This window comes from Euprymna scolopes, chromosome 41 (genome assembly GCF_053919585.1).
Source record: "Euprymna scolopes isolate OS-2025 chromosome 41, ASM5391958v1, whole genome shotgun sequence".
Lineage (NCBI taxonomy): Eukaryota > Metazoa > Mollusca > Cephalopoda > Sepiida > Sepiolidae > Euprymna > Euprymna scolopes.
Window position 1 is genome coordinate 60808820 of NC_136522.1, and position 27772 is coordinate 60836591.

A 27772-nucleotide genomic window follows, 5' to 3' on the forward strand; every position below is an offset into this window, starting at 1 on the left:
GAGTATTGCCCTTTTTAACTTTTTTTTTTCTGACAATGTCGAATTACTGAGTATTGCCCTTTAACCATTTTTATTTTGACAATGTCGAATTACTGAGTATTGCCCTTTAACCATTTTTTTTGACAATGTCGAATTACTGAGTATTGCCCTTTAACCATTTTTTTTGACAATGTCGAATTACTGAGTATTGCCCTTTAACCATTTTTTTTGACTATGTCGAATTACTGAGTATTAACTTATAACTTTTTTTTTTTTTTGGCAATGTTGAATTTCTAAGTATCGCCCTTTAACCATTTTTATTTTGACAATGTTGAATTTCTGATTATCGGTCTGTAACCTTTTTTTTTTTTGGTAATGTTGCATTTCTGAGTATTGCCCTTTTTAACTTTTTTTTTTCTGACAATGTTGAATTTTTTTTTTTATGGACAATGTTGAATTAATTTATTTTTCTTTTCCAGTATTTGAGCAAAATGGCGAAAGTAATGAGTGAATGTTGGCTCCATCAACCTGCAGCTCGTCTCACTGCTCTACGGGTGAAGAAAACATTAGGGAAGATAAAACTTGACATGGAATTAACAATCAAGCAATAACAGCTGTCAAAAAAAAAAAAAAAAAAAAAAATGAGGGGTTGACATGGATTCCCCTTCCTTTATTTTTATTTTATTTTATTTTTTTTTTTAAAAGAGAATGAAACAGAAACACAAAACCAAACAAAATTCATATCATTTTTTTTTTTTTTTTTGTCTGTCTGTGTAAAATGTTCCAGCCATTTTTTTTAGGCAGATGGACTGGCAGGGACTTTTAAAAGACAGATTTCACCCTTGAAAACAAACATAAAAACAATAACAGAGGCAAAAAAAACAAAAACAAAGCAAAACAACAACCCCAAAACCAAAAGCCTTTCACTTTTTGCCTTTGTGTTGATAATGTAGAAGATGCAACCCTTTTTATAAAATTAACAGTAAATAATATCCTAGAAGTATATACAAACAGACTGGCCTTGAATGGAGCTAGTCTAATAAGGTCAGCAGTCATTATAAGTCAAGGGAAATAAGTTTGCGTGTGCTGAGCAAAGGGAAGTAAGCCAGTCGGGTTTATAAAACAAAGGGGAGGTAAGCCAACTATCAGTTGCGGCTTAAAGTCAACTGACATACCTCCTAACTTCCGGCGTAGTGCTACCGGAAGCGGTAACAAGGCAAATCAGTTCCTTTACTTTTATTGTTTTTCAGTCTTTCTATTGTGAATTGATTTATTGAAATAAAAATAAGAAAATGACATTATTGAAAAGTATAAAAATTAAAATTATACAAATAAAAATAACACAATTAGTTTTTGTTTGCAGTTTTCAATACAAAATTAGGAAAACATTAGTTTTTATTCTATTTGAAATTTTATAAGAAATATGCTTATGAAATTATAAAAATAAAAGTATATTTTGTTTTTCAATTTTTTAATTTATATATGTTTATGAAAGTATGAAAATAAAATTATTGAAATCAAAATAACAAAATTTCAAAGATCATAAAGAAAGCGTATCCATACATAATATTCCCAAAATAGTCTTAAATGATTTTTAAGAGTGTTTTTAATAATTCTTAAAAAAAAAAAAAGAACTAATTTCAATAATTCTTCACTAAAATAAGACTGACAAAAACTTTTTGTTGATTATTAAAAAGAAACAGAAAGATCGGAAGAATATAAAAATAAGAGTATGTGCACAGGAAAGATATAAGTGTGAGATTTAAAAAAAAAAAAAAAAAAAAAAAAGGCAAAGGAACCGATTTGCCTTGTCATTGCTTCCGGTAGCTGTGTGCCAAAAGATAGGAAGTATGTTAGCTGACTATAACCCAGCTGTGTTAGGAAACAATACATTTGCCTGTTGCAATGTCAAAATCATTTCTATTTTGGTTATCAGTTATATCATGTACATAATTTTTTATTTGTCATCTACCATCCAATCACCCCACCAAATTTAAAAAATACAAATGTAGCCTTTTCAGTATTTCTGATTTAAAAACATATTTGTTTGAATCTGTTTTTACTTAATTTTATTTAAAACTTTTATTTTTATTTAAAAAATCCTAATTTTTTTCAAGTTAAAACTTTACATTGTTTTTTGCATTTAAATATGTGAATTTTCCTTAGGACTAATAATTTTTTGATTATTATTTATAAATTCATTTTTCAATCTTAGACTTGGGCTTTTACATCTTTATTGTCTATTATATTTTAGTTAAATGGTGGTACTTGCAGTTTAATGAAGACATTAAAAAGTGAAAATATCGCTAAAAGGTTATATTGTACATATCCGTTTTGGACTGAAGATCTCCGAAAATAAATTTCACTTAATTTGATTGGGTAGTTTTTTGTTTGTTTGTTTGTTTTTTTTTAGAGTAGAAAAAGATGTTTTTTTATGAAAGCGTATTGAAGTCAGCCATCTTAGAAGTTTTTGAACACACCATTTAAAGTGCCGACACTCCCTCCCCATCTTTATTACTAGCTTTTCTTCCTAAAAATCGAACCTTTTGCTCGGCATCATAACAAATTGTTTTTTCACTGTAAAAAAAAAAACTACTTAATGAAATTAAGTGAAATTTTTTTTTGGACAACTTCGTTCCATAACAGATACGTATAATATAACCTTTTTTTTTTTTTCGATATTTTCATTTTTTAATATCTTGAATAAACTGCACAAGTACCAAAAGTTTTTCTTTTAGCCTTGTTTTTTTTTATATATATAATTAATTTAAGAAAAATTTTTTCATTATTAAACTTGAGTTTTTAATTTCTTATTATATTTTAGATAAAAAGTCTTTTAGTCTTCTTTTAAATTATATAATTCTACTTTATTTTAGAAAAAGAAAAAGGTTGCTTTTTTTTTTTTTTTAGTTATTATTTAACTTAAAAAATGTTTAAATGTATATTTCGTAATTTAAAATTATTTTTATCTGAACATTTTAAAGTTTAAAAGCTAATCTTTTTAGTTTTATATTTTTTTACAGTTTTTAAAAAAGTATTTTTACTTTAAAACTTGATTTAAAAAAATGTAACTGTAATATTTTGTAAAAATGTTGATTTTTTTTTCCTCCCACCGTTATTCTTGTTTTTTATTATATATATATATATATATATATATATATATATAAATTCTACCTTTTATATATTCCCTGTTTTCTAAGGATTCACCTATAAACTTATCTTTCCAAGCCAAGGACTCCCCATAATAATGAATCTCCACTCATGACTGACCTACCTTGACCTTTTGGCTAGGATCAAAGTGTACTATTGACCCTGATATTTTTTTTTTCTTTTCTATCTTCAGTCTAAGAAGAAGAAATCCTCCTAGACCGAGGAAATTTAAATTTTTTTATTGGTTTTGTTTTAATTCAAAGTACATTTTTTTGAGGAATTGGATTTTTCCCCACATTAAAATCTGACCTTGTGTTTAATTCTGCCCTTGTGGGGAGGGGCAAGTAAATAGGGATCTACTCTAATGAATTACACACCAAGATTTTACTTGCTTTATGTGTATATATATATATATATATATATATATATATATATATTTTTTTTTTTACATGTAATGTGTTTTTACTTGTATTGTAATATTTCGGGAAAACTTTCCTTCGTTAGACGTGTTTGACTTTCAAACATGCAAAAAAAACTAATTTTACGATTTGAATTAACTCCCACCCATAAAAAATTACACTTGGTCTGAACCCCTACCCTGACATAATTAAACCCCATCTTTTTTACCTAAAACCGTGGATTATTTTCATATTAGACATTTTGTATCAATTTTTGTTTAATTTTCTGCATTGCCTTATCTTATGACTGAGATCTTTTTTTTTAACTTTGGAATTTTATGTTTGTTTTTTTATTTTAGAATTTTATTTTGTTTATAAAAAGCTTCTTTTTTTTTTTTAAACTCTGGAATTTTATTTTGTTTATAAAAAAAGCTTTTTTTTTTAGTTGATGTTGTTGAGAGCTGACAAAGGGAAATAACATGTCTTGCTTTTATGTAACAAGTGTTTCAAACATTTTTTCTGTTTAAAAACAAAACAAAAATAATCGTTACCCATGCTTGTAGTTCGAAATATGGGAAATTTAAAAGATCAAGATAAAACAGGAATACTCCTTGATATATGTATGAGGCAAATGGAGGTATTTACGCTAAAAAAATTAGGGAAAATTAACTTCGAATGAATGAAAGACACAAGGTAACATTTGTTGAGTTCTTCAAGGTTTTTATTGGAGAAAATTTACCCATAGAAAGAGAGACTACATGTAATGTAGCCGTTACAATTGAAGTGTGTTTGTTACAGTTCAAACCTCACTCAGACTCCTATGCTGTCCAGCACTGTCGGAAAAGAACAAACAAACAAAAATAAAAAAAATCCGACTCTGCTTTTTTTTTCTTTTTTAACACAAGCATTTATTACGATACCACTTTAAAAAAAAAATCTCTCGCTGTCACATGTCCATCTAACCTGGTGAGCATTTCTCCTTCTTCCGACAGCACGCTGGCCACAGCTGGCCCATTTTTGCCTTCACTTTATACGTCCGTCTCCTTCGGTGTCAACTTTGTTTCTCCCTGACCACGTAGTGTCCTTTTTTTTTATTTTCTTTCATCAGACGCAAACCCAAGTACACTTGTCAATTTGCATACGCGCTCAAATTCTGCTCCTGCTGCTAATATAATTGCTTACTATCTATCCTTTGGCTGCTGCTGCTATTTTCATATGCTCTCTGTTGCGTACATAACTAATATTATTTACTTAATTTTTTCATGATTTACTATATATATCAAGCACCGGTGAATCCTGAAATCAATACATAAATATTATATCTGCTTATAAGAGTTTGTGTGGATATATATATATATATATATATATATATATATATAAAAGGGAAATTGTTTGTGTGTACATTTCCCTACCAAACTATACCGTCAATTTTCAGTCTGCAGACTTGAGAGTTGACATAAGTTGTATTGAGATTTGGGAAAATCTTTTTAATCGGTTTTCAGCCAGAAATTTGGCTGTCAAGGGGTCAAACTTCAGCGATTTGACCTTGGAGGACTTTACCAAACTCCTCTGCCAATTTTGGGTCTAAACACTTGAAATTTTAGATGTAGGTTACCTGGACATGAATCAAAGTTTTAATATGTATATACATATACACATAAAGTTATGAACAGTACATAGGTCCCGAGCATAGCCGGGCTGAATTGCTAGTAATATATATATATATATATATATATATATATATGTGTGTGTGTGTGTGATGTAGCCGGGTTGAACAGTGGTAGTTTCTCGTCAGCCAAGAAAAACGAACTTGCAACACACATTCATTTGTTAGAAAAATATAAAATTATTTTGTGCTTTATGTGCATGCTTCAAGTGGCAACGGTAACTTGTGGCTGCTGTCGCTTTTGGACTGAGTCTTCTCTTCCACCTGCTTTTTTATATCCACCCGCTTTCTTGCAGTAGTTCTAACTCTGGCAGCTGTAAAGTCAACTACTTGATCCATTCACTTCTGGTAACATCAGCTTTGACAGGTTCACCTCATCACTCTGTGTTTTTGGTCTCGGACCACCCTGTGTGTGCACAGTCTTAACACACGACACACATGCATATATATATATATATATATATATATAGGGTCCATACAATGTAACATTAGCACAAACACATTTTATATCTTTAAAAGCGAGAACAGGGGAGGTAAATCAATAAATGCATTTGTGCAAATGAAGAATCAAGAATATCTGGCCTTTGGGCTAAGATCACAGTGTAGTATCTGTTCTGATGCAACAATTAAGTTAATTTGTCCTAAGTCAATTGAGCAGAAGCCCTTTAATACTGAGGCAATTTTTATTTTTTCCATACTTCCAGAAGCGTCTTCTTGGGGAGCTGGTTTCTCCCTAGATTAAAAACGACCTTGTGTCACATTCTGCTTTTGTGGGGAAGCAAATAAGTGACCTTGTATGCACATACGGAATGGTCTCTACCAAACTACTCTGTCAATTTTTGGTCTACAGACTCGAAACTTGATATATGGGGGATTCAGACCTGTGGAATAAATTCGATTTGGTTTTTAGCCGGTAAAAATAGCTGCTAAGGGGTCAAAATTGAAAATTTGAAACTTGGCAGGCATAAGTCAACTTAATGTGTATCCTCTATGCATTAACCGCCCCCTTAAGTAAGACACTCTATCAAAACCCCCAATACTGATGATTACTACAATACTATCTCATTGATTACTGTACACGCAATAACCCTTATCCCTGAGTGGCCTTCGAGCCTTGATAAGTGGTGACCCCCCCCCATGTAAAAAAAACAAAAAAAAACATTTATATGTTTAACTATATTAATTTTTTTTTAAGTTTTGGCATGTTCACCTAGCTCATATGATAGTGAATACCACTGAAGATCTAAATGTTTTGGTTTCAATTCTAGCTGAATGCACTCAAGTCATATTTTTTTGTTTTTACTGTTGAAATCTCAACTATACATTGGGTACAATATAATAATCAATAGAAAATTGGATTTAAGATTAAGAATATGTAATCTGCATGAATTAAAATATATTTAAACGTATTTCATGGCCACAATGCCGGGTGACCTGCTAGTATACAATAAAAGTGATTATTTTTAATTTAAATTCTCTTTCCCATCCGTTTGGCTTTGGGGGTCGGGGGTTCTTCATTTCAATTCGTTTGTTTTCTATCTTCCTATTCTGGCTTTTAATTTCATTTTTATTTTGACTCCTACCCTCATAAAGATTTGATCATTCAGGCTACCATAAAACAAAAATGATAATTCAGTCTGTCATTTCTCCATGTCATAATCAAAGCATGAACACAATTTATATGTTTGAAAGGAAGAACAGGGGAGATAAGTCATTAAATATGTTCATGTCAATGGAGAATTGACAAAATACAATGAAACAGATTTATATTTTTAATTAAAGCTAGCAGGACCTGTGGAAATTCCACAACAGCATCTTTCATATGTAATATATAGCTGCTAGGCATTTTTGTGGACGTTCAGCGTGGATGGAGACCCCGTGATATTATTGTAGCCCTTTGTTAAAACTGTATTTATCTTAGTAATCTGGTTAATGTAGTGTCAGAATATACCGTGTTATTACGGTTTATCTCCAATATCTTTGTAGGAGTCTGTGACATAGTTCCATTGAATAGACAGGTGCCCAGCGTGAATGGAAACTCCTCGATATCATTATACCATTTTTAGACAGAACAGATACTACCCTTGGATCCTAGCCAGAAGACCAAGAAAGTATATTTTAGTTTCACGTACGGTTCAAAAGCGATATCATTTTTTTTTTTTTTTTTTTTTTTTTTTACATTACATTGTTGATGATCAGGAGATCCTATTTATTAAAAAGGAGAATAGAAAACAATAATATACTACGAACATTAAATTAGTGTATCTATATATCTATATACTAATAATTTAATGTTCCTGGTATGTTATCTACTAGGGCTATGATAACAGAATATTCTTTTCATTGTTTTGACTCTCGAATATATATCAGTTAATATCTCATGTGTTTTTAGATAGTGATATGGTTCTTGATTGATTAACTGTGTCTAACTGTATCGGTTATATACTCTAGAGTCAAAACAATAAGAATATTCTCTTGTCATAGCCCTAGTTAACTGCAATCACTTGTGCCCCCACGACGTGAGCACCCTCGACAAACCCGACAGGCTGCTAAATCCCACCCCCACACTGTAGAGATCCCTAGATGTAAAAGATCTTTTTACTCCAATAGTTTCTTCCCCAGAACCGCTAGACTCTGGAATTCCATTCCAGGTCCCTGCTTCCCCAACAGTACTGACGTGCAGAAGTTCAAGTGTAACGTGAACCGACATCTTGCTGCCCAAATCCCTACATAGTACCCCAGTAGTTGTTGCCCCTGATAGTAGCCCCCTACACCAAAGTGGCAATTTGCCTTGTTTAGGGTGAAAATGTAATAAAAAAAAATTCTATCGTCATTTTTAATAAATAGGATCTTCTGATCGGATAATTTATAAGCTGGACACCGTGACACCCATACGTACGTTAAAAATGATTTGGATCATCATGTGTCTAGCCCTTGTCAGACCACTGTTCGAGTATAGTGTCCAGGTTTCTGTTCCATATCTAACCTGCGATACACAGCATCTGGAGAAAGTTCAAATAATGGGTACTTGAATGGTACGAGGGTCTATCTGATCTACAATATGAAAACGGACTCAAAAAGCTTAATGTTTTCTCCCTTGAGCGCTGATGATTACTCAGATATCTCATTTTGGCATACAACCTCCTCAGTGGTTATTATGATATACCCCGGCCAGGGATTTTATCTTGACCGCCCCCCCCCCTCTCAATCAACAGAGATTAGACCATTCTTATAATAATCTGGTTCCTGTTGATTTCGCGGTGGGAGTTACATCTGTGCAGTTCTAGGAAGTTCACCCTCCCAGGTTTTGCCCTCTCTTTTTGAGAATGAGTTAGTTTATTGCTAATCGCCTGAGGTGCCCTCACCGGGGGAATGCCGATGAGGCTGTCCAGGCACTTTTTGCAGGTCAGAGTGCCTCTTCTCGGGGGACCCTGACTTCTCAATCCCACTTTCCGACCCTGGTATCACAGTTCTTGCAGTGGGAGAGAACTAAATTCCACCTTCACGCCTGTACCAGATAGAGGTCTACGCGGACACTACAAGAAATTATTTCACCGCCGATTAGTGTTGAACCGGAGGAAGGCTGTTTTCTTAATCAGAATCCGTGGACGCTGGAATAGACTTCTAAGTGAGGTAATAAAACATGCCAACAATGTAACAATTCGAGATGAATTTGCACAAGTGTTGGGCGACCGTATCCTCTTGTATATGATTTTTCTACAACCCTTTTCCTACATGACAACTGAAGATTGTTTTATTTTTTGCCGAAAGAATTGAATTGAAATTTTAAAAAATGCAGCTGAAAGTTAAAATTTTTTTTTTTTTTTTCATATTTTTTGGATTCTTCAAACTACTATTCTTATCTTGAGTGTTATTTTCACAACGTTTCAGCTGATGTAACCTCCAGCCTTCTTCAGGTGTATACAACTCGGAAATACGCGCACAGTATTTCGAACAGAACTCTTCATTTAATCCATAGGGGTAGCATGTTCTCGTTCTGTCAACCATAACTTGTTAGAAGTTTTAATAATTCGCGATTGTATTTTGAGTGTTGCCCGCACTAAGGATTGAACCTTAAACCTCCAGAAGAGTGTAACTTATAATTGAATTCATAGCATAGTGGATAAAGTACTTGATAAAATTCAGTTGTAAGTTACACTCTTTTAAAAGTTGGTTTAATCCTCAGTGTGGGTGGCACTCAAAATACAATTACAAATTACTTAGGACTTTTACGCAGTCATGGCTGATGGAACAAGAGCGTGCTATCCACTGTGGATTAAATAAAGGATTTCGTTCAAAATTATGTGTCCATCCATCCAGCATGGCCATAGCCGAGATTGAACTCACTATACGAGTTTGTAGTGTAATTCGAATCTTGTCGCTAACTGAATACTTGATGCTTTGCCAGGGCTATCAAGGGTATTTTTTTATCGTGACGTCATCACTAGATGGAGTGCCTACCACGGCTTAAGAGAGGCCCACCTACCCTTGAGAAAAGGATGGACCGCGCCAGTTTCTCAACCTGGTATTTTACCTTGCGGTACATACAGCACCTTGCTTTCCCGAATGGTTACCCATCTGGTACTGACCAGGCTCAACATTGCTTAACTTCAGTGATCTGGCGAGTCAACATGATCGTGCTGTATTAAATTATGTGTAGATTGTGGAATTCTGCCAGAAAAATTCCCGAGTTTGACAAAATGCACCTGTAGGAGATCGGAGATTTACATTGACTGAAACGTTGTAAAAATAATGCTCAGGATGAGAATAGTTGTCTGAATATTCCGTATAATACGAAAAATTAATTCACATCTTAAAATTTCTAGAAACATAATTTTCTCGCTAAAATACCCAGCTCTAAATGTCAGTTGTAAAATATACCTCTTCGTCTGCATCGCATTGACTTATTATCTCCCCCTTACTTTGTCAGCTTTAAACAACATTAACCAAAGAAAAGCAAGAAAAACTTTTTTTTCTTACGTCTTCGTTGATATTTTAATGAAATGATTTTATTTTATATAACCCTATTTATAAAATTTATTTTTACATTGCTATACTCCCTCCCCCTGCTCTTTCATCTTGGATTGGCTATAATGTATCATGTAACTATCCTTTGGTCACTCTTCCTCTCCTCTCCTCCTTAAGCAAGTCAATTTTGGGCAAACGTTACTATTGGCGACATTAATTATTTTCAAACAAATACAACAATGGTGAAAATTAGTCAAAAACATTTTTTTTTTTTTTTTTAATTTATTCGTTACCTATTTGTACTAAAAAAGATATTTATCATCAAACATATACCAGCTTATTTGCCATAAATATTGGTTGTGAGTGAAGTCATCGGTGACAGCCATCTTGTTTTTTTTTGGGGGGGGAGATTTTTTAGAAAATAAAATCCCAGAATAGACAGGAAATGCGCCACTGTCATATCAAAGCCCCTCACTTTTAATTTAATGGTTTGAATTAACCCATTAAGTCTTTGCTTAGATTTTGAAACCCCTTCGTTCTGTGATGCCTGAGGCAGTGAAAATCATTGTTTTCGATTTGAAGGCAGTTTCTTCTCGTTGCAATCAAATCTTTCACGATTGTCTGTTTCCAGTTCATTTTTGGTCTTCCTCTCCTTTTTCCATCAGAGGTCTATTGGAGCACTTGGTTGGCAATTCTCTTTGGGTCCAATCTTAGGGTATGTTTGAGCCAACCTAGACGTCGTTTGCAGATTATTGACCAAATGGTAATTAGTGTGATCTCTGGTTTAAGTCCCAGAGTATCTAGATTTTTTTTTCTTTAATATAATATGTAAATGAGGTAACTTCTTGGACGTAGATTTCCTTTTGAATAAATGGTATGTATAGAAATCATGCTGGGATAAAAGTCTGTTCTCAGTATGAAAATTGATTTGTAAAACTGTACCTTTTGTATACATTAATCAAATTGTGAACAAACAGACAAGAATACGGCTTTATTATAATAGATAATCAAATCAAACTTTTGGATCACCAAAGTTAAGCAAGATTGAGCCTAGTCAGTACTAAAATGGGTGACCATTTGGGAATTCCAAGTGCTGTATATGCTCTCCGCTTATCTCAGCATTTCATAGTTGTCTAGCACTTCTCCTTGCCACTGGACTTAAGCAGTGCTGATTCAGGAGTGGTGTGGTTGGGATTGTACAACCCTTGTCTCACAATTACATGCACAACTACCCTTACAGGGGGTATCCATTGTCTCTTAAACTGAACAGATACATCTATAGATCTTAAAAAATAAATTATTTGGTATCTTATTTATAGGATAGTGGGACCTAATATCCAGTATCCAGCTCTCATTTTCGATCCAGTACTTCCTGAAAAATAAAGATGGTTTTCACATTACTCATGCCTAGGGCTGTGACAACAGCACATTCTTGTCATTGTTTTGACTCTTGAGTATATATCCGTTAATATCTTATATGCTTTTATATAGACTGATGTGGTTCTTGGTTGATTGACTGTGTCTTACTGTGTCGGATATATACTTCGGCGTCAAAAGAATGAAAAGAATATTCTGTTATCACAGCCCTACTCACGACTAATATTTGCAGCAAATAGACACGCTTTACTGAAGAGAGGCCGTTCTTGTCAATATTTTCAAATGATATAAGTTTTGAAATTGTCCGAACAATGAAAATGCACTACTTTTTGCTGTCAATCCGACTTTTGTTTTGATTTTGTGAAAATAATATATGAATGCTCGATAACAAAAGCTGGTAATTTTGAAGCTTACAAATTAAGTCACTTCATACTGACTTAAAATTTATTGGTATGTGAACGATTACCGAATTCTCAATTATATGAACATAATAAAATTTGGAATATTAGAAATAAGATATATATATATATTATATATATGTGTATATGTATATATATATATATTGTACGTAAAAAATAGAATTTTATAAAAATCAGTTTAGATGCTACACTTGGATCTGAATCCGAAGGCCAGATATCTTAATCCACCTGAGGAGATTAGTTAAAGTGTTCGGTTTGATTAAAAAAAAATTTATTTATTGCATCCAAAAAAAAACTGGCGGTAAAGGGTTAATTCTGCATCATAGCATCAAACAAACCAGATGACTTGAACCACTTCCCCATGATATGGCACTAGTTTGTCACCAGTTCTATATTCCCAGCAAGACTGGTACCCATGTTAAATGGTATAATCATATTGATACACTCATTCCAATTAAATCACTAAAGTTAAGCAATGTTAAGCCTGGTCAGTACTAAAATGGGTGACCATTTGGGAATACCAGGTGCTGTATGTGCTCTCCATTTATCTCTGAGTTGTTTCCAGTTGTCTTGGACTTTTTCTTGCCACTGGAATCAAGCAGTACCAACTCAGTAAACTTGTGAAGCAAGGGTTTCACAATCCCTAATTGGTTAGAGATTGTGCAACCCTTGCTTTATAATTCAATGCGTGTAATCCAGCATCCCTCCAGGATAATCAGCTGGCCCTCGTCATTTTGACGGATGAACATCCAAAAGATACCCATCCGTACACTTGGGTGGAATGTTTTACTTAGAGCAACTAGTATTCTTAAATGGTCACCTATCTCAATACTGACACGGCTCAGTGTTGCTTAACTTTGGTGATTTAACAGGAACTGGTGTGTCGTACTCCCTTTCCCATGTTCTTTTAATCCCACCCTCCTGTGCTTTCTTTAGGGTGGGGTTAGGGCTTCCTAATCTGATAAATGTTATCGAAGACCATGGAATCTTTTGTCACGAGCTCAAACCCAATTGAATGCAGTGCATTCAGTTACATACTTAATATCGTTAGGAAATGGTATGAATCCACAAATCTATCTTCTTCGACCCAACTATTGATGGAATAATGACTTATGCTTAACAAATTGAATACAATTGTTGATAGTAGGTATTATTTTTTTTGATGCGGTTGACAAGCCATAAATAAATGAACTTAACAAAACCAAATACCCCCACACATACACTCACTCCCTATCTTTTACTTACCCCTTTGCCACTCTTCCCCTACTCTTTAAACCCCTCTCAACTATGTCCCTATCTTTAAACCTCCCCCTCTTCACTCTCTTTCTATCTTTAAACCTCCCCCTCTTCACTCTCTTTCTATCTTTAAACCTCCCCCTCTTCACTCTCTTTCTATCTTTAAACCTCCCCCTCTTCACTCTCTTTCTATCTTTAAACCTCCCCCTCTTCACTCTCTTTCTATCTTTAAACCTCCCCCTCTTCACTCTCTTTCTATCTTTAAACCTCCCCCTCTTCACTCTCTTTCTATCTTTAAACCTCCCCCTCTTCACTCTCTTTCTATCTTTAAACCTCCCCCTCTTCACTCTCTTTCTATCTTTAAACCTCCCCCTCTTCACTCTCTTTCTATCTTTAAACCTCCCCCTCTTCACTCTCTTTCTATCTTTAAACCTCCCCCTCTTCACTCTCTTTCTATCTTTAAACCTCCCCCTCTTCACTCTCTTTTTATCTTTACCCCTCACACTCTCTATCTTTTACTCCACCTCCAATCTTTATCTCTCTCAACTCGCTTTCTATCTTTACCCCTTACTATCTTATCTTTTACACTCCTACTCTTTCTATTTTTACACTCCTACTCTTTCTATTTTTACACTCCTACTCTTTCTATTTTTACACTCCTACTCTTTCTATTTTTACACTCCTACTCTTTCTATCTTTACATCCCTACGCTCTTTCTATCTTTTTCTCTTTACCCCTTCACTCTTTTTCTATCTTTTCCCTTCTCTTCTACTCTTGCCATATTTTTAATCTTTTCCCTTTTTACTCTTCCCCTATCTTTTAATCATTATTACTTTCTACTCTCCCTGTCTTATCCTCCCTATTTTCTACTTATGCATATGTTTTGCTGGTTATTTTTTTTTTTTTTTTCGATTTGCTGGTTATTTTTTTTTTTTTTTTTTTTTCGATTTGCTGGTTGTTATTTTTTCATTTTACACCCCCCACCCCACCACCACCACCACAATTCCATATTTTTTTTTAAATAGAATATTTTTTATTTTATTTGTATAAAAAGAGGAAATTTGTACTAAAAAAAAAAAGACAAATAAGAGAACCAAAAAATTGTTGCATCTTGAAAAAAAATTTTTTTTTTTTTTAAACAAAAAAACCTTTTCCTTTGTTCAGTCCATTCGACTTAACAGTGGTCATCTCTCTACTTATCTCTTGTTACTGATAATACGTCCAGTCTTAGTGGAAATATGGCCAGATATTGGCCAGACAAACTGACCACTATTTGTTATTGGGCACACACACATGTACACACTTATACTTACGTACATACATATGCCACCGAGGATGGTATATACTTACACATATACCCACCGATTCATAAGCATATACCCACGTTTAATTTTTTTTTAAAACGGACTCCTAGCAATGCAAGTGTTGTTCTTGTTATATATCCTTTAGAAAAAGGAAAATGGGAGACAATTAAAAAAAAAAAAAAAAAAAAATTGTCGGCATTCTGGTATATTCCTCGAGACATTTCATTGTTGCATTGCTTCCCCTTTTTTTCTAGATGGTGATAGACGATTCGGTGTCCCCAACGAAACATCTGCGAACAGATATGTATTATAATATATATTATATTTTTTATTATTAATATTTTATATGAAAATAAATGGAACAATGTGAACAATTCTTATTTTTTATTTTAAAAAAAACTGTTTAATATTTGTTTCTTGTTAACTACTTTTTTATGTGAAATATAAGTAAGTATATATAAGTAAAAAAAAAAAAAAAAAAACTTTTTTATTTACAAAGGTATTATTCTTATGTTACACAACTTATGATACAAATACTGCTACTAATACTACTAATAATTCGTCTAAGAATGTGATAATTTCTTCAGTTAAAATATCTGTTGGAAGATGTTTCGTCGGGGACACCAAATCAACTATCACCATCTAGAAAATGGAAAGGAATGCAAAGATGAAATGTCTCGAGGAATATGCCGGAATGCAAAAAAATTTTTTTTTAAATCTGGATTGAATTGAGGCAAGGCCTGCTATGACTTTCAATTAAAAAAAAATTGATCAATTGAAAAAAAAAAAAAAAAAAATGACGAAAAAAAACTGCTTCTTTCAAGAAAATGATTACAAAAACTTAATCTAAAATATTTTTTAAAACTGAATTTGAAAAAAAAAAAAAGTGGTGAAAATGAGTTTTTTAAAAAAAAACACAAAAGGAAAAAAAAAAAATTGTCCAGTGTAAAAAGAAGAAAATAAATATATATAGACAAAAAAAAAAAAAAATGGCCAAACTACAAATAAAAAAAAAAAAAAAAAAAAATTTTTTTTTTTTTTTTAAACAAAAAAAATTTGGACAACATTGTTTGGGGGTGGGAGGGCGACTTTCTCCTTGCTGTTTATGGGAAATCTGACTGATGTTCAAGCAAAAAATATTTCAACCAAAACAAAAAGAGAAGTTTAAAACAAAACAAAAAAAAATTGGTTCTTTTTCACAACAGGGGTGCACAAAAAAAAATAATTTTCCTTTAATTTAGATGTGCAAGTATATTGAAGAATTACACTGTTTCCATTAAATTTTTTAGGGTCCCGTTAAAATGCACAAGTCAGCCATTTTTGATCATTAGTAACCGGTTAAAAGTTAACGGTCATCTGTTTGTCTCTTGATTCTGCAAAGTTCGAAAGTAATCCTGAAGCCTTTTACACTGTCGAGTGGAATCTCAATTACAGCTCAAATTAAAGCATAAACACAACCGTCAAGTATCAAGGTTCATATGTGCTTCTAAAGCAAAGAAAATATTAACTTTTTTTCATGTGCCCCTGTTGTATATAAAAAAAATAAAATTTCTTTTTTTATTATTATTGCGCCATGAAAATAAAAGTTAACTTTTTATGCTTTTTCTTTTTCAGTAAAAAAAAAAAAAAATGAGAATTAACTGAAAGAAAGAAATGCCCCCTCCTCTAAAAAATTGCCTTTTTTTTTTCTTTTCTACATAAAAGTACACCCCCCTCCCCAACTCCCATATTGATTTACAAAGTGTTATAGGGATCCAGGTTCACACTCCTCTGATCTTTAGGGGTGGGTGGGGAATGTCTTAGTTTAAACGAGCTCGCAGATCTTTTACTAACGATTTAAAAATAAATAATAAATTCCAATTTACTACAGCAGAGGTGACATTTTTCTCATGTTAGAGCAAAAAAAATTTGTACAATTTTACAAGAGGGGTGCACTCTGTATTTTTTCGGATTCTCCGGACTACTATTTTCATCTTGAACGTCATTTTTACAACGTTTCAGTTAATGTAACCTTCGATCTTCAGCTATATCTTGTCAAACTCGGTAATGTTTCTGTCGAACTTGGACGGAATTTTGAACAGAACCCTTTATTTACTTCACGGGGGGGGGGGGGGGGGTAGCATGCTCTCATTCTGTCGGCCATGACTGGATAAAGGTCTTAAGTAATTCGCAATTGTATTTTTTGGTCACCCACGCTAAGGATTGAACCTTCAACCTTCACGAGCAAAATCACTTTTTACAATTGATTTTTCCAAGTACTCTAACCACTGCAGCACAGGTCCTTGCGAAACATTGACTGAAAATGACACTCAAGATGAGAACAGTAGTCCGAAGAATTCAAATAATATGAATCACCAATCCTCATCTCAAAAATTCAGAAACATATGAGAGGTGCAGTCAAAAAGTACTTTTTTTTTGTGTGTGGTTTTATTATATACATGAAACGCCGGGATCAAAAATCACCCAGAAAAAAGTGTCGTATTCTTCAGAAACAGGTCACGTTTTTCTTTGCTTTTTTGTATTTAGTCCACCTTTTCTTCCCCAAAAATAGTTCTCTGTCCTTAACCAGGAAATTATGACTGTAAAGTGTCCATTTTAGCCTGTTAAAAATGGACAAAAGTTATAGCTCATTGAATATGGTTAAATTTATGCTTATATTTTCATGAAATACTAATTCCTATTATTCTTTTTTTTTTTTTTTGCGGACTGTTATCCTGATCTTCATAGTTGTTGTTATTGTTTCACCACGTTTCAGCCAACTCTTCCCCCGGCCTTCTTCAGACATCCCCAGTAATTACTGCCTTCCATAGTTGTTGTCGTCTTACCACGTTTTGGCCAATTCATCCTCTGGTTTGCTTGGGTAGGAATGAAACTGCGGTCTTCAGACAATGATCACCTTGAACTGTAGAGACTCAACATTTTTATCCATTGCGCCATGGGCCTCAAAGGGCAATCAAGGTTGGATTTTTTTTTTGTTGGTCTTATAAATCCAAGTTTTCGTTCTTATCTGGTCTTCCATTATCGGGTCTCTACCGAATGGTATTAGGTTGGTGCAAAAATAATGCTGTTTTTTAACTCATATATATATGAGATAAAAAACATTATTTTTGTACCAACCAAATATTATATATTATTTTATTGGAATACTTTGAGATGAGTAATTTGTGTATCATTAATAAAAAAATATTTTTTTTTTATTTTTATGTTTTGCGGACTTTTATCCTCATTTTCATAGTTGTTTCACCACGTTTCGACCAACTCATCCTCTGGCCTTCTTCAGGTGATTAACAAATGTGACACAATATAATCTATGAAAATGAGGATAACAGTCTGCAAAAAAAAGAAAAAAAAAAAAAGAATTAATAAGTACTCATCTCAAAGTATTCCAATGAAAATAATATATAATTCCCTATTAATTCCTAACTGTGCATTGAACAGATACCATAATACTTAGTTTGCTGCACCTCATCATAACAAGGGTCCATATAAAATTTCAGTCAGATCTATTCAGTAGTTTTCAAGGAAAAGTGAGTAAATTTGGTATTGTGATGACTGATTCCCTATTAATCCCTAACTGTGCATTGAACGGATACGATAGCACTTAGTTCGCTACACTTTATCATAACAAAGAGCATGTTGGGATGATTAATCGGAATTGGGAATCAGAAAAATCTGAGCTTTTTTTTGGGGAATCAGTATCGGAATGGAAAAAATTTTAGCCTTTTTTCCGATGCCAAAACCGATTCCCTAAATTATTATTTTTTTTATTTGATTTTTTGTTTAAGAAACATTCTTCCACTGCTTATAGTAATAATAAAATAATAAGTATTTATTAATTTAGACTTCCAGTAAGACTAAAATCTCACCCTCACAAGTGTGTTTTTACGTTTTGAGAAAATGTAGACGGATTTAAGATGGTTTTTTTTTTTTACGGTAATCGGGACAAAATACCAATTTTATAGTTAAATATTTAGAGATTTGTAAAGAATCAGAATCGGGAATTGTATCGGAATCGTCTCACCACTAATAAATACTAATCCCTATTAATCCTTAACTGCATGAACGAATACCATAATACTTAGTTTGGTGCACCTGATCATAATCAAGGTCTAGACAACATTTCAGACGGATTGGCCCAGTAGCTTCCGAAAAAAAGAAAAGAAAAGGTAGAATAGACAGACGAAGAGAAATATACTTTAGATTGTCATTCTTAAACCCTGTTTTCAACTTGTTGATAAAGACAGCGACTATATTTTTTCGATTGAAGGTGATTTTTTTATTCTGGCATTTAATGCGTACAATTAAACTTGTTAAAACTTAATGTTAATTTTATTTATTTATTTTTTTTTTTTACGAAAACAATGTTGCTTTAATGATAACTTTGAAATCTGTTTCACTAAAAATAATTTGCATGACTGAAATTGTATCTTACGAGAAATTACAAGAAATATTACATTTTTGGTTTTTAATGGAAGCAATAATTAAAGAATTTTAAAAATTTAATATTCCCATAAAATCATCCATTTCAAATCAAGCGTCTAACTGCAAGAGACCAATGTAAACATGTTCTTGATGAGCCGTTTCCCTTAAGTAATCCAATTTACCAAATTTACATTTCTAACGATTACTATAATATTGTCCTTTTGACCACTATACACTCCTTAACCGTTATTCTCGAGTGGCCTCTAGGCCTTGATAAGTGGTGATTCTTTTGTAAAAAAAAAAAAAGACAAAAAAAACACAAACTGGATTTAAAGAGAAAATCATGATTTTATTTCCATCATTTGAACGGTTGTCCATTTCCAAATTTACAAATATTTTAAAATCTTAAAATTGTAAAAAAAAAAAAAAAAAGTAACTATTTGTTTGTTTTCTTTAATATTGGTTTTAGACCTGCTCATTGAGATTTAGGGTCTACCTGACCCATTTCTCCCAAGGATAAAACTCTGATTCCAAAAATCCGTTCCTTCAAGGGGAGATAACTTTGTCATCGTTCGTTACACACCAATTTTTTGTACTACTACTAAAGAATGACACACAAGCTATTTCGGCAAGTATAGATGATATAGATTTGTTAATGTTTTATTTAAACTTTTTCTTTATCAATTTGAACCTTGATTAGGGTTGGTACAGTACCTTGGTATGTCACTTTCCATTATTAACTAGTTTATACTGATTCATAGTTTCATTCATTCAAATGGTGTCCTGCCTGGTATAGGCATTAACAGCTATGGCTGTCCATCCATCTCTCTCCTTTGAGGCATTCATGAATTCATTGTTGCTCATTCTTTGCTGGTTGTCGGAGAGTAGTTTGATGACGATCAGGTGCCACCTGTCTATCATGGTAATCCCTATCGAGCAAGGTGTTCTGACACAGAATCTTATTCACGATGTTTTTCGAATAAGGAGCTTGATGTATTGCCATAGGTTTCTTTGCAGTTGTACAGATAGTAGGTTGCAGTTTCTTTCTGTCCGAGCAGTGCCCATACGGGGTGATTGTTCTGACCATTGTCCCCAGAAGTATCTTCTGCTGAGCACAACGAAATACGAAACCATGAACAGAATTATTTTTGTTTGCTTCCGTATTACACCAGTCATTTGCTTTCTGTGACCTCGCGTTGCCCTGATCAGAGGGTTAAGTAGGTTCTTGACCATATCCAAAGGTCTTTCACAGACTAACAGAGGGAAGAAGGTGCCTTACTTTTCCTTTGGCAGTAGTGTTGTTCCGCTACCTATTCATAGTTAGTACAAAGAAAATATGAGATTTTGTTGAAAAAAAAAAAAAAATGCTTTGTAGCATTTGCATGGGATAGTAAGTTACTATGATGATTGTATTGACGTGTTGTTTTTTTTTATTGGCAAAAACATTAGAAATTATAAAGGAAATTTTAATTCATGTTATGCCAAGATGTAATGGACGCAGACTAAAATTAAAATATAATGGTCGAGTGAACTATGCAGATTAACCTTTTTATTAATACAATATATGTGTATATTTTTTTTAATTTTAATTTAATGTGCATTGTGTTCTTACATCAACATGGTCAGATGGAGGATCCGTATTGTAATATTTCGGGGAAAACTCCCTTCATCAGACATGTTTGACTTTCAAACGTGTATATTAGAGCTATATTTTTTTTTACTAGGGAGCCGTCACTTATCAAGGCTTGAAAGCCAGTTGAGGATAAGGGTTAATGAATGTAAGTGCCCATACTGGGTGATTGTTTTTTAAATTTTAATTTTATGTGCATTGTGTTCTTACATCAACGTGGTCAGATGGAGGATCCGTATTGTAATATTTTGGGGAAAACTCCCTTCATCAGACATGTGTTTGACTTTCAAACGTGTATATTAGAGCTATTTTTTTTTTTTTTACTAGAGAGCCGTCACTTATCAAGGCTTGAAAGCCACTTGAGGATAAGGGTTAATGAATGTAAGGTGGTAGTGTAGTAAATGTTAATGGTGTAAATTGGGTTGAATTTGATTATTTATGGGGATAACTCAAAATGAACTTGTTTACATTGGACTTGAAGGCTACCATGTTGTATTCAACCAGGAAGTAGGCCATTGGAATAGCTTTTTTGGGGGAGGGGGGAAGCTTTGTTCATGGAACTCATGGGGAAATCATATTTTTTGTCAGCTAATCACTTTTCTATTTGCGTACAAACAGACAAACCCTCAAAACACCATAAATTTTTGAAAGAGAAAGAAGGGCAAAAAAAGACCTTGTCAGAGATAGGTTAGTTTGGAAGCCAATTTCTTGAAGCTGTCCGATGCATGCCAACATGTAAAAACAGACGTTAAACTGAATATGTTATATATTTTTTTATTTAAATTTATGGTGTCTTGAGAGTTTGTTTCTATGCAAATAGGAACACGTGATTGGTTGACAAAACAGGGAAGAGGCAGAGTACACATTAATAAGGTGGTAGTTTTTATGTCGTCAATTTCAGTTTGAATCTCACAGGAGTCTAAAAAAATTGTTTTTCGTTAAAACTGGATATGTGTTTTATAAAATTAAAGTACTAACTGCACATTAGTTTCGGACATTTTATTTTACAATTTAATGAGGAGGAGGAAGGGCATTTGATGGTGTTAATTTCGTCGTCTTTGACAAATGAAATTGATTCCGAAAACTTTAAATTAGCAAAATTGACAACGGGTACACCAGAATGGTAAGAGCTACTCTTAACGTCTCCTGGAGAAAACACCAATAAGTGAGAGAAACTTTACAGACACCTTGCTCGAAATCTCAGCCCCAATCAGAGAAACAGCCCCTGAGAGAGGTCAATTGGTTTAAGTATGTTAGCTCCATCATTACTGCAACAGGCCGAGGGAAAGAAAACATCCTCAGTCGCATCTGTAATGCTTAGTGCTCGCACTGCCCGCACTGCCTTCTGTTGACTTTGATTGCAGCCCTGGTCTCGAAAAGGAACAATAGCTGAACACCAAAGTCAGAATCTATTTGGCCCTCGTTTGCACCATTTCCCTTTATGGCTGTAGGACTTTGCCTATGTGAACAAGGGACCAACGCAAACTGGAGGTATTTAACCCTAACCCTACCTACAGCACATATTTAACCCTAACCCTACCTACAGCACATCCTCTGTATCTGCTGGCAACAGTTTATCTCCAATAGTAAAGCTTACACTCTCTCCAAAAATCTCTCCTTGCCAGATGCCTTCGTTGGGTCGGTCACACCCTTCGACGATACCCAGATGACTTCATGGATGAAGTCATCAACTCAGAACCACCACCAGGCTGGAAGAAACGTCATAATGGCTAACTTAAAACCTCCTGATAGTAAAGCATGATTCTAAACTGATTCTTGGCCATCACCTTTACGATGTCCATTGCTGGAACCGTGAATGGTTTGTACTTATAACAGAAGCAGCTTTGGATTGCTGTGCTTGGTCAAACAGTGTTTTGGACACGGTGAACTTGTTGGAAACAGATGGTCCAACCAATCCAGGATGAATGTCACAAGCAAAACGATGACCATATTATCGAACTTGGCAATCTGTACGAAATTTGGAATTGACCCGTTATTTATGAAATATTTTTGCCACATCTGGGCTGGGAGATAGAAAAACTTGATTTATTGGTCACTGCTGGAGGGCTAAGGATGAAATTGTTAGTAATGTTCTTTTGTGGACACCAAAATGGGGATGGAGTTCCGTGGGAAGTCTGCACAGAATGTAACATCAATCAACTAGCGGAGCAAACGCAATGCACTTTTGAAAACTTATCTGGTGTGGTGGAGAAACGCATGAGATGAAAGAATTAGGAAGATCCATGATGATGAAATTAGCAAGTAGCAGTTCTGCCTCCTTGACGTACATACTCCCGACTAACTTGACAAACAACAAAATCCTACCCCTTCATTATTGAGGGCCCTAGATGCCGGAAAGCCTTTTACTCTAATAGTTTCTTCGCTAAAGTTTGAAATTCCCTCTGTTTCCTACTTCCCTGATTGTACTAACTTGCAGAAGTTTAAATGTGCTGTGAAGACCTCTTGCTGCTCAAATCCCCACAGTCCCTTGTTAGACACAATCCCAAATAGTAGCTCTTTATGTTCCAAGTGGCAATATGCTTTGTTTAAGGTGATAGGAACTCTCGTCTGACTAAAATTAGAGTTTATAAGCAAAAGTTTGTTATTGTAGGGAGTTTTTTTTTTCTTTTCTTTTTTTGTCTCCTAAACAGAAAAAAGTACTTTCGACTGCACCTATATTATACTATTGAGCTTAAAACTTATCAACCTTCGTTAGCTAAAGGTGCCCATCCCTTTTTAAGACCCCCAAAGATCTTGTAAATATATTGCAATTGTTCTTCTCAATTACAGAAGCGTGTGTGTTTATTTTTTTTATTTTTTTATTTCTATTGATTTTTTTTTAATTATTATTTAAAAAGAAAAAAAAATTATTTACAACTTTTCGATTACTTTCCCGACCGTCAATCAAGTTTCAGGGATAATTGAGTTCTCTCCCTTGATAACTTTTTTTTTTTTTTTTTTTTTTTAAGGCTATATTGAAGTTTTTAGGTTTAAGATGACTTTGACTCGGTTAATAATTTAATGATCAAACAATACTGTAATAATAAAACCTAATTATTATAGTATGGTTATTACATTATTGCACCAAATTTTGAAACTGAAATTAAATTAATTTGAAAATTTAGAAATCTGAATCTATATGATTATAAAATTGTGGATCGTCCGGGCTTGATTGCATAATGTTTATTAAAAACATTGCTGTTATGGAAACCAGCTAATATTTAATAAAATTTATACTTCTTTCCACAGTCCAACAATATTGAGTACAAACGTACTTCAGTCTTTGCTTAATTTGTAAACATAGGTTCAATCATAAAGCTTTGTTTTGCTATGTTTTGGTTTCAGTTTCGATTCTAGCTGATGGCATTCAAATCATTTTTTTTTTTTTTTTTACTTTTGAAATCATGACTTTGTTGGGTACAATATAATATGAAATAATTGACTGATAATAAATACAGAAGCTGTGTAAGTTAACGTATCATATTTAAGCATATTTTATGACCGGGCAATGCCGGCTGCCCTTGCTAATAATGTTATGTAATTTTTTTATTAAACTTATTTTATAAAATGATTAAAATCTTTCTTTTTTTTTTTTTTTTTCCTGAAATTTTCATCAGGAAAACTTGTTTTCGCTGCATTTTGTTGGTAAAAAAAAAACAAAAGTATATTCTTGAAAAAAGTTGTTTCGACAACGGAAGTCTGGGGGGGGGAGAAACTGTTTTAATCATTTGATAAAAAAATTATATTACATTATTTGACTTTCTAAATTTTCAAATTTTGATAAAATAATATAATTTCAAAGGCAGCAGTCTTAACTCTAAAATCTTCAATATAACCGTTTCTGTTGACAAGTGTTTTTTTTTTTTTTTTTTTTTTTTTTTAAGTATTATACAAACAAAAAATATCTAAAATTCTGAATTTTTGAGACTAGGGTTGATTGTCTATATTACTTGTTTTTATCAGACTATTGTTCTTATTTCGAGTGTTATTTGTGCAACGTTTCAGTCAGATTAGCCTCCGACCGTCCTCAAGCATGCTAGTTGTTTATTTGAAAAAGGAAAGAGAAAACTTACGGACTCTGAAGATCCTTTTGTATTCTTGGAGTTAGTCTCTATTTTCTGGTTATTGTTTCATATTTGTGAAAAAAATTTGTAGAAAAAACATTGTACACCTTAAAATTTTGGCGTTGGAAGGGAGATATTATACCCTGTCGATCTTTATTAGAGTTGCCTCCCCTTTGTCAACCAATTTTTTGTTCACAAATTCGAAATTAAAACCATAATAGAAACTAACTCAAAGAATACGAAAATTTCTACGGAGACAGTAACTTTTCTCTTTTCTTTTCCAAACAGCAACCAACGCGCCTGAGGACAGTCGAAGGCCAATCAGACCGAAACGTTGCAGAAATAAAACTCAAGATGAGAACAATAGTCCGATCAATACAAGTAATATAAAAAATATCTGTTTTAATTAATTGATAAAATTTGAATCGTTCAAACTACGATTCTCATTTTAGTTATTTTCACAATGTTTCAGTCGATATAACCATATCAACCTTGTTCGGATGTGTCTTTCTGAATTTGTAAACACTCTAGCGCATTCAGAAACTGATACGGAAATTTGAACTGGGCTTTTCATCTCATCAACAAGAGTAGATTATTCTCATCTTGTCAGCCAGGATTGGGCAGAAGTATTAATTTTATATTATTCTTAGTCGTCATCAACGTTAAGGATTTAATCTTCCACTATTGGAAGAGTGTCACTTAAAACTGATTGTAGCTAGCACTTTTATCCGTTATGCCATGGATCTGTTGAATTAAATTGACATCCTCTGGCATAAGCACTCCAAAAAAAAAAAACTCTAACCCGAGAAACATAAAAAAAATCCCAACCCTTTTACTGTTGCGATCTCTAGATGCTGGAAAACCTCTTTCAGCGCTTCTGTATCATACAAACATAATAAAAATATTGAATTTCAAGTGAAACAAATGTTACCTACGTAATTGTCATATCACAAATAGTAACATATCCAAAAATTATGGAAAACGATAAGGTGGAAAAATAATTATTAATGAAAAACTGTTTCCAATAAAGTTTATATGAGGAATACATTTTGTCTGACATTTTTAATTGCGTTCGTCATGTGACATAAGCAACAGAACTTAATTATCTCCCCTGTCAACTTATCTCTTTTTTTTTTTTTTTTTTTTTTTTTTAGTAAGTGTAATATAGTCATTTCACTTCCTTGCACAAATTTCTTTTTTCATTAATAATTATTTTTCTACCTTATCGTTTTTCGTAATTTTTGGATATGTTACTATTTTAGACCGTAGAATTACGTAGATACCATTTGTTTCACTTGAAATTAAATATATTCTTTGGTTGTATAATATAGAAGTGCTCTCTCTCTCTCTCTCTCTAATAGTTTCTTCCCTCAGATTGCTAAACTTGCTTTTCTGACTGTACTAAGACATAGAAGTTTAAATCTAATTAATTTTTTTTTTTTTTTACAAAGGAGTCACCACTTATCAAGGCCCAGAGGTCACTCGAGGATAAGGGTTTATGAGTGTACAGTAGTCAGCGGAAAAATGTCGTAGTAATCGTTAGTAGTGGAAATTTGGTAAATTGGATTACTAAAGGGGAACGGCTTATCAAGAACTTGTTTACGTTGAACTTGGAAACGGCCATATTGTAATCAGGTGGAAAGCAGGAAATCGGAACAGTCCCACATCCGTGCAGTTCTAAGAAAGAAGCTTTATTCATGGAATCTACATTTAGGTTTAGGCGCAGATAAAGAGTGGGGGAAATTATTGATAGTTTCAGCTAGATCCGTGTTTTTTGTGAAAGTCAGGCCGGTGGAGAGGGGGGGGGCGGACTATAGATTGGAACTCAGGCGAGCACTTGCGAACCAACGTCTCGCTGCTCAACTCCTTACATGATTCGCCTGTAGGCATAATCCTAATTAGTACCACCCCCCATTATATTTCAAGTTATTTGAGGAACGTTCTGGCTTGAATGATAAAAGACTGTGCACTCGGCCTAGAGGGTGTACTTGCATGCCTAAGCATATTGAAACATCCCAGCTTTTTGGGTTCTTCTTTTACCACTTATCAAGGCCAAAAGCCGTCTTGAGGATAAGGGTAGACAGTGAGTCCGAGGGATGCATAATGATTGTGTTATACTATTTTGGAACGCTTAAAATTGATATAAACCTGACAAACGTGTATATTTAACAAAAAAATAAATAAATTATTCTAAATTAGTTTAGGTATTTTTTTTTATCAGATCGTATGTTTGAGAGACACAAAAAAAAATACAGACGTTGCTTTTGATCCTGATAAATCGAAAAGACAATTGTTGTCAAGGATCGCAAACTGAGACAGGCGGCCATACTATGTTTCCGAATGTTTGAGACGATGATTGCTAACTGAATGATTTCATTGATTCAATTAATGGAAAGATTTTGCTATTACTATTATTACTAGTTAATATTAATTAGATAATTTAAACTAATTGATTAGGAAAGAATCTCGCTGCTCAACTCCCTTCAGTCCCAAATAATAACCCCCTCAAGTTTTCCTTCTACGTACAGACTTGGTCATTTCAGGACTAAGGTCAATAGGCAATATCCTGTTTTTGCAATAATCAGCTTTCTTTTTTGTTGGCTTCTTACATCAAGTGGCTTCATGCCTTGTCTCAAGCAATTTCCATAAAAAACAAGAGTCCAAGTGGCAACATGCCTTGTTTGTGGATTGAAAATGAGTTATTTAAAAAAAAAAAAACAAAAAAAAAACAAATGAATAAAATTAAGTCAAATAAGGAAACAATTTTTGTGCATTTTTTTTTTTTTCTTCTTGACGATCGGAGAACTGGTTGATCGAAACTTTGTGAATACAAATGGTCGGTGTATATATATATATATATATATATATGTATATATATATATATATATATGAGTCAATTAATGGGCAGCAAATCTACCTCATCTAATAAAAATCGAAATATACGGGAGGTTACATTTTAAAAATCCTGCCATTTTTTGCCTAAAAAAAAAACAAAAAAACTTGTATTATATTCAAACTTTTTTTTCTTTTATTACTTGCATTGTTACAAAAAAAAAACAAACAAAACCAAATCTGATGGCAATCGCCATAGGTATGAACCCCCTGCCCCCCAACAAATTGCCTAAATAAAACTGTATGCTGTTGCAAAAAAAAAAAAAA

General features: G+C 33.3%; 1 protein-coding gene across 2 annotated transcripts in view; it reads left to right on the top strand.

Annotated features, from left to right (window-relative positions):
- LOC145266530 (bone morphogenetic protein receptor type-1B-like) overlaps positions 1-27770 on the top strand; it is a 283711-nt gene extending 255941 nt beyond the window's left edge. Inside the window, exons 11-12 of one of the 2 annotated variants that reach the window (XR_013864736.1) lie at positions 459-10931; positions 10966-27770. Coding sequence is in view for 1 of the 2 variants with exons in the window: in XM_080122290.1 (XP_079978416.1) it covers positions 459-590 (132 nt within the window). In the remaining variant the exon portion in view is untranslated. Of the gene's footprint in view, positions 1-458 lie in introns of both variants that reach the window. The other variant, XM_080122290.1, reaches the window with a different exon arrangement.
- Positions 27771-27772: the final 2 nt, after the last annotated feature.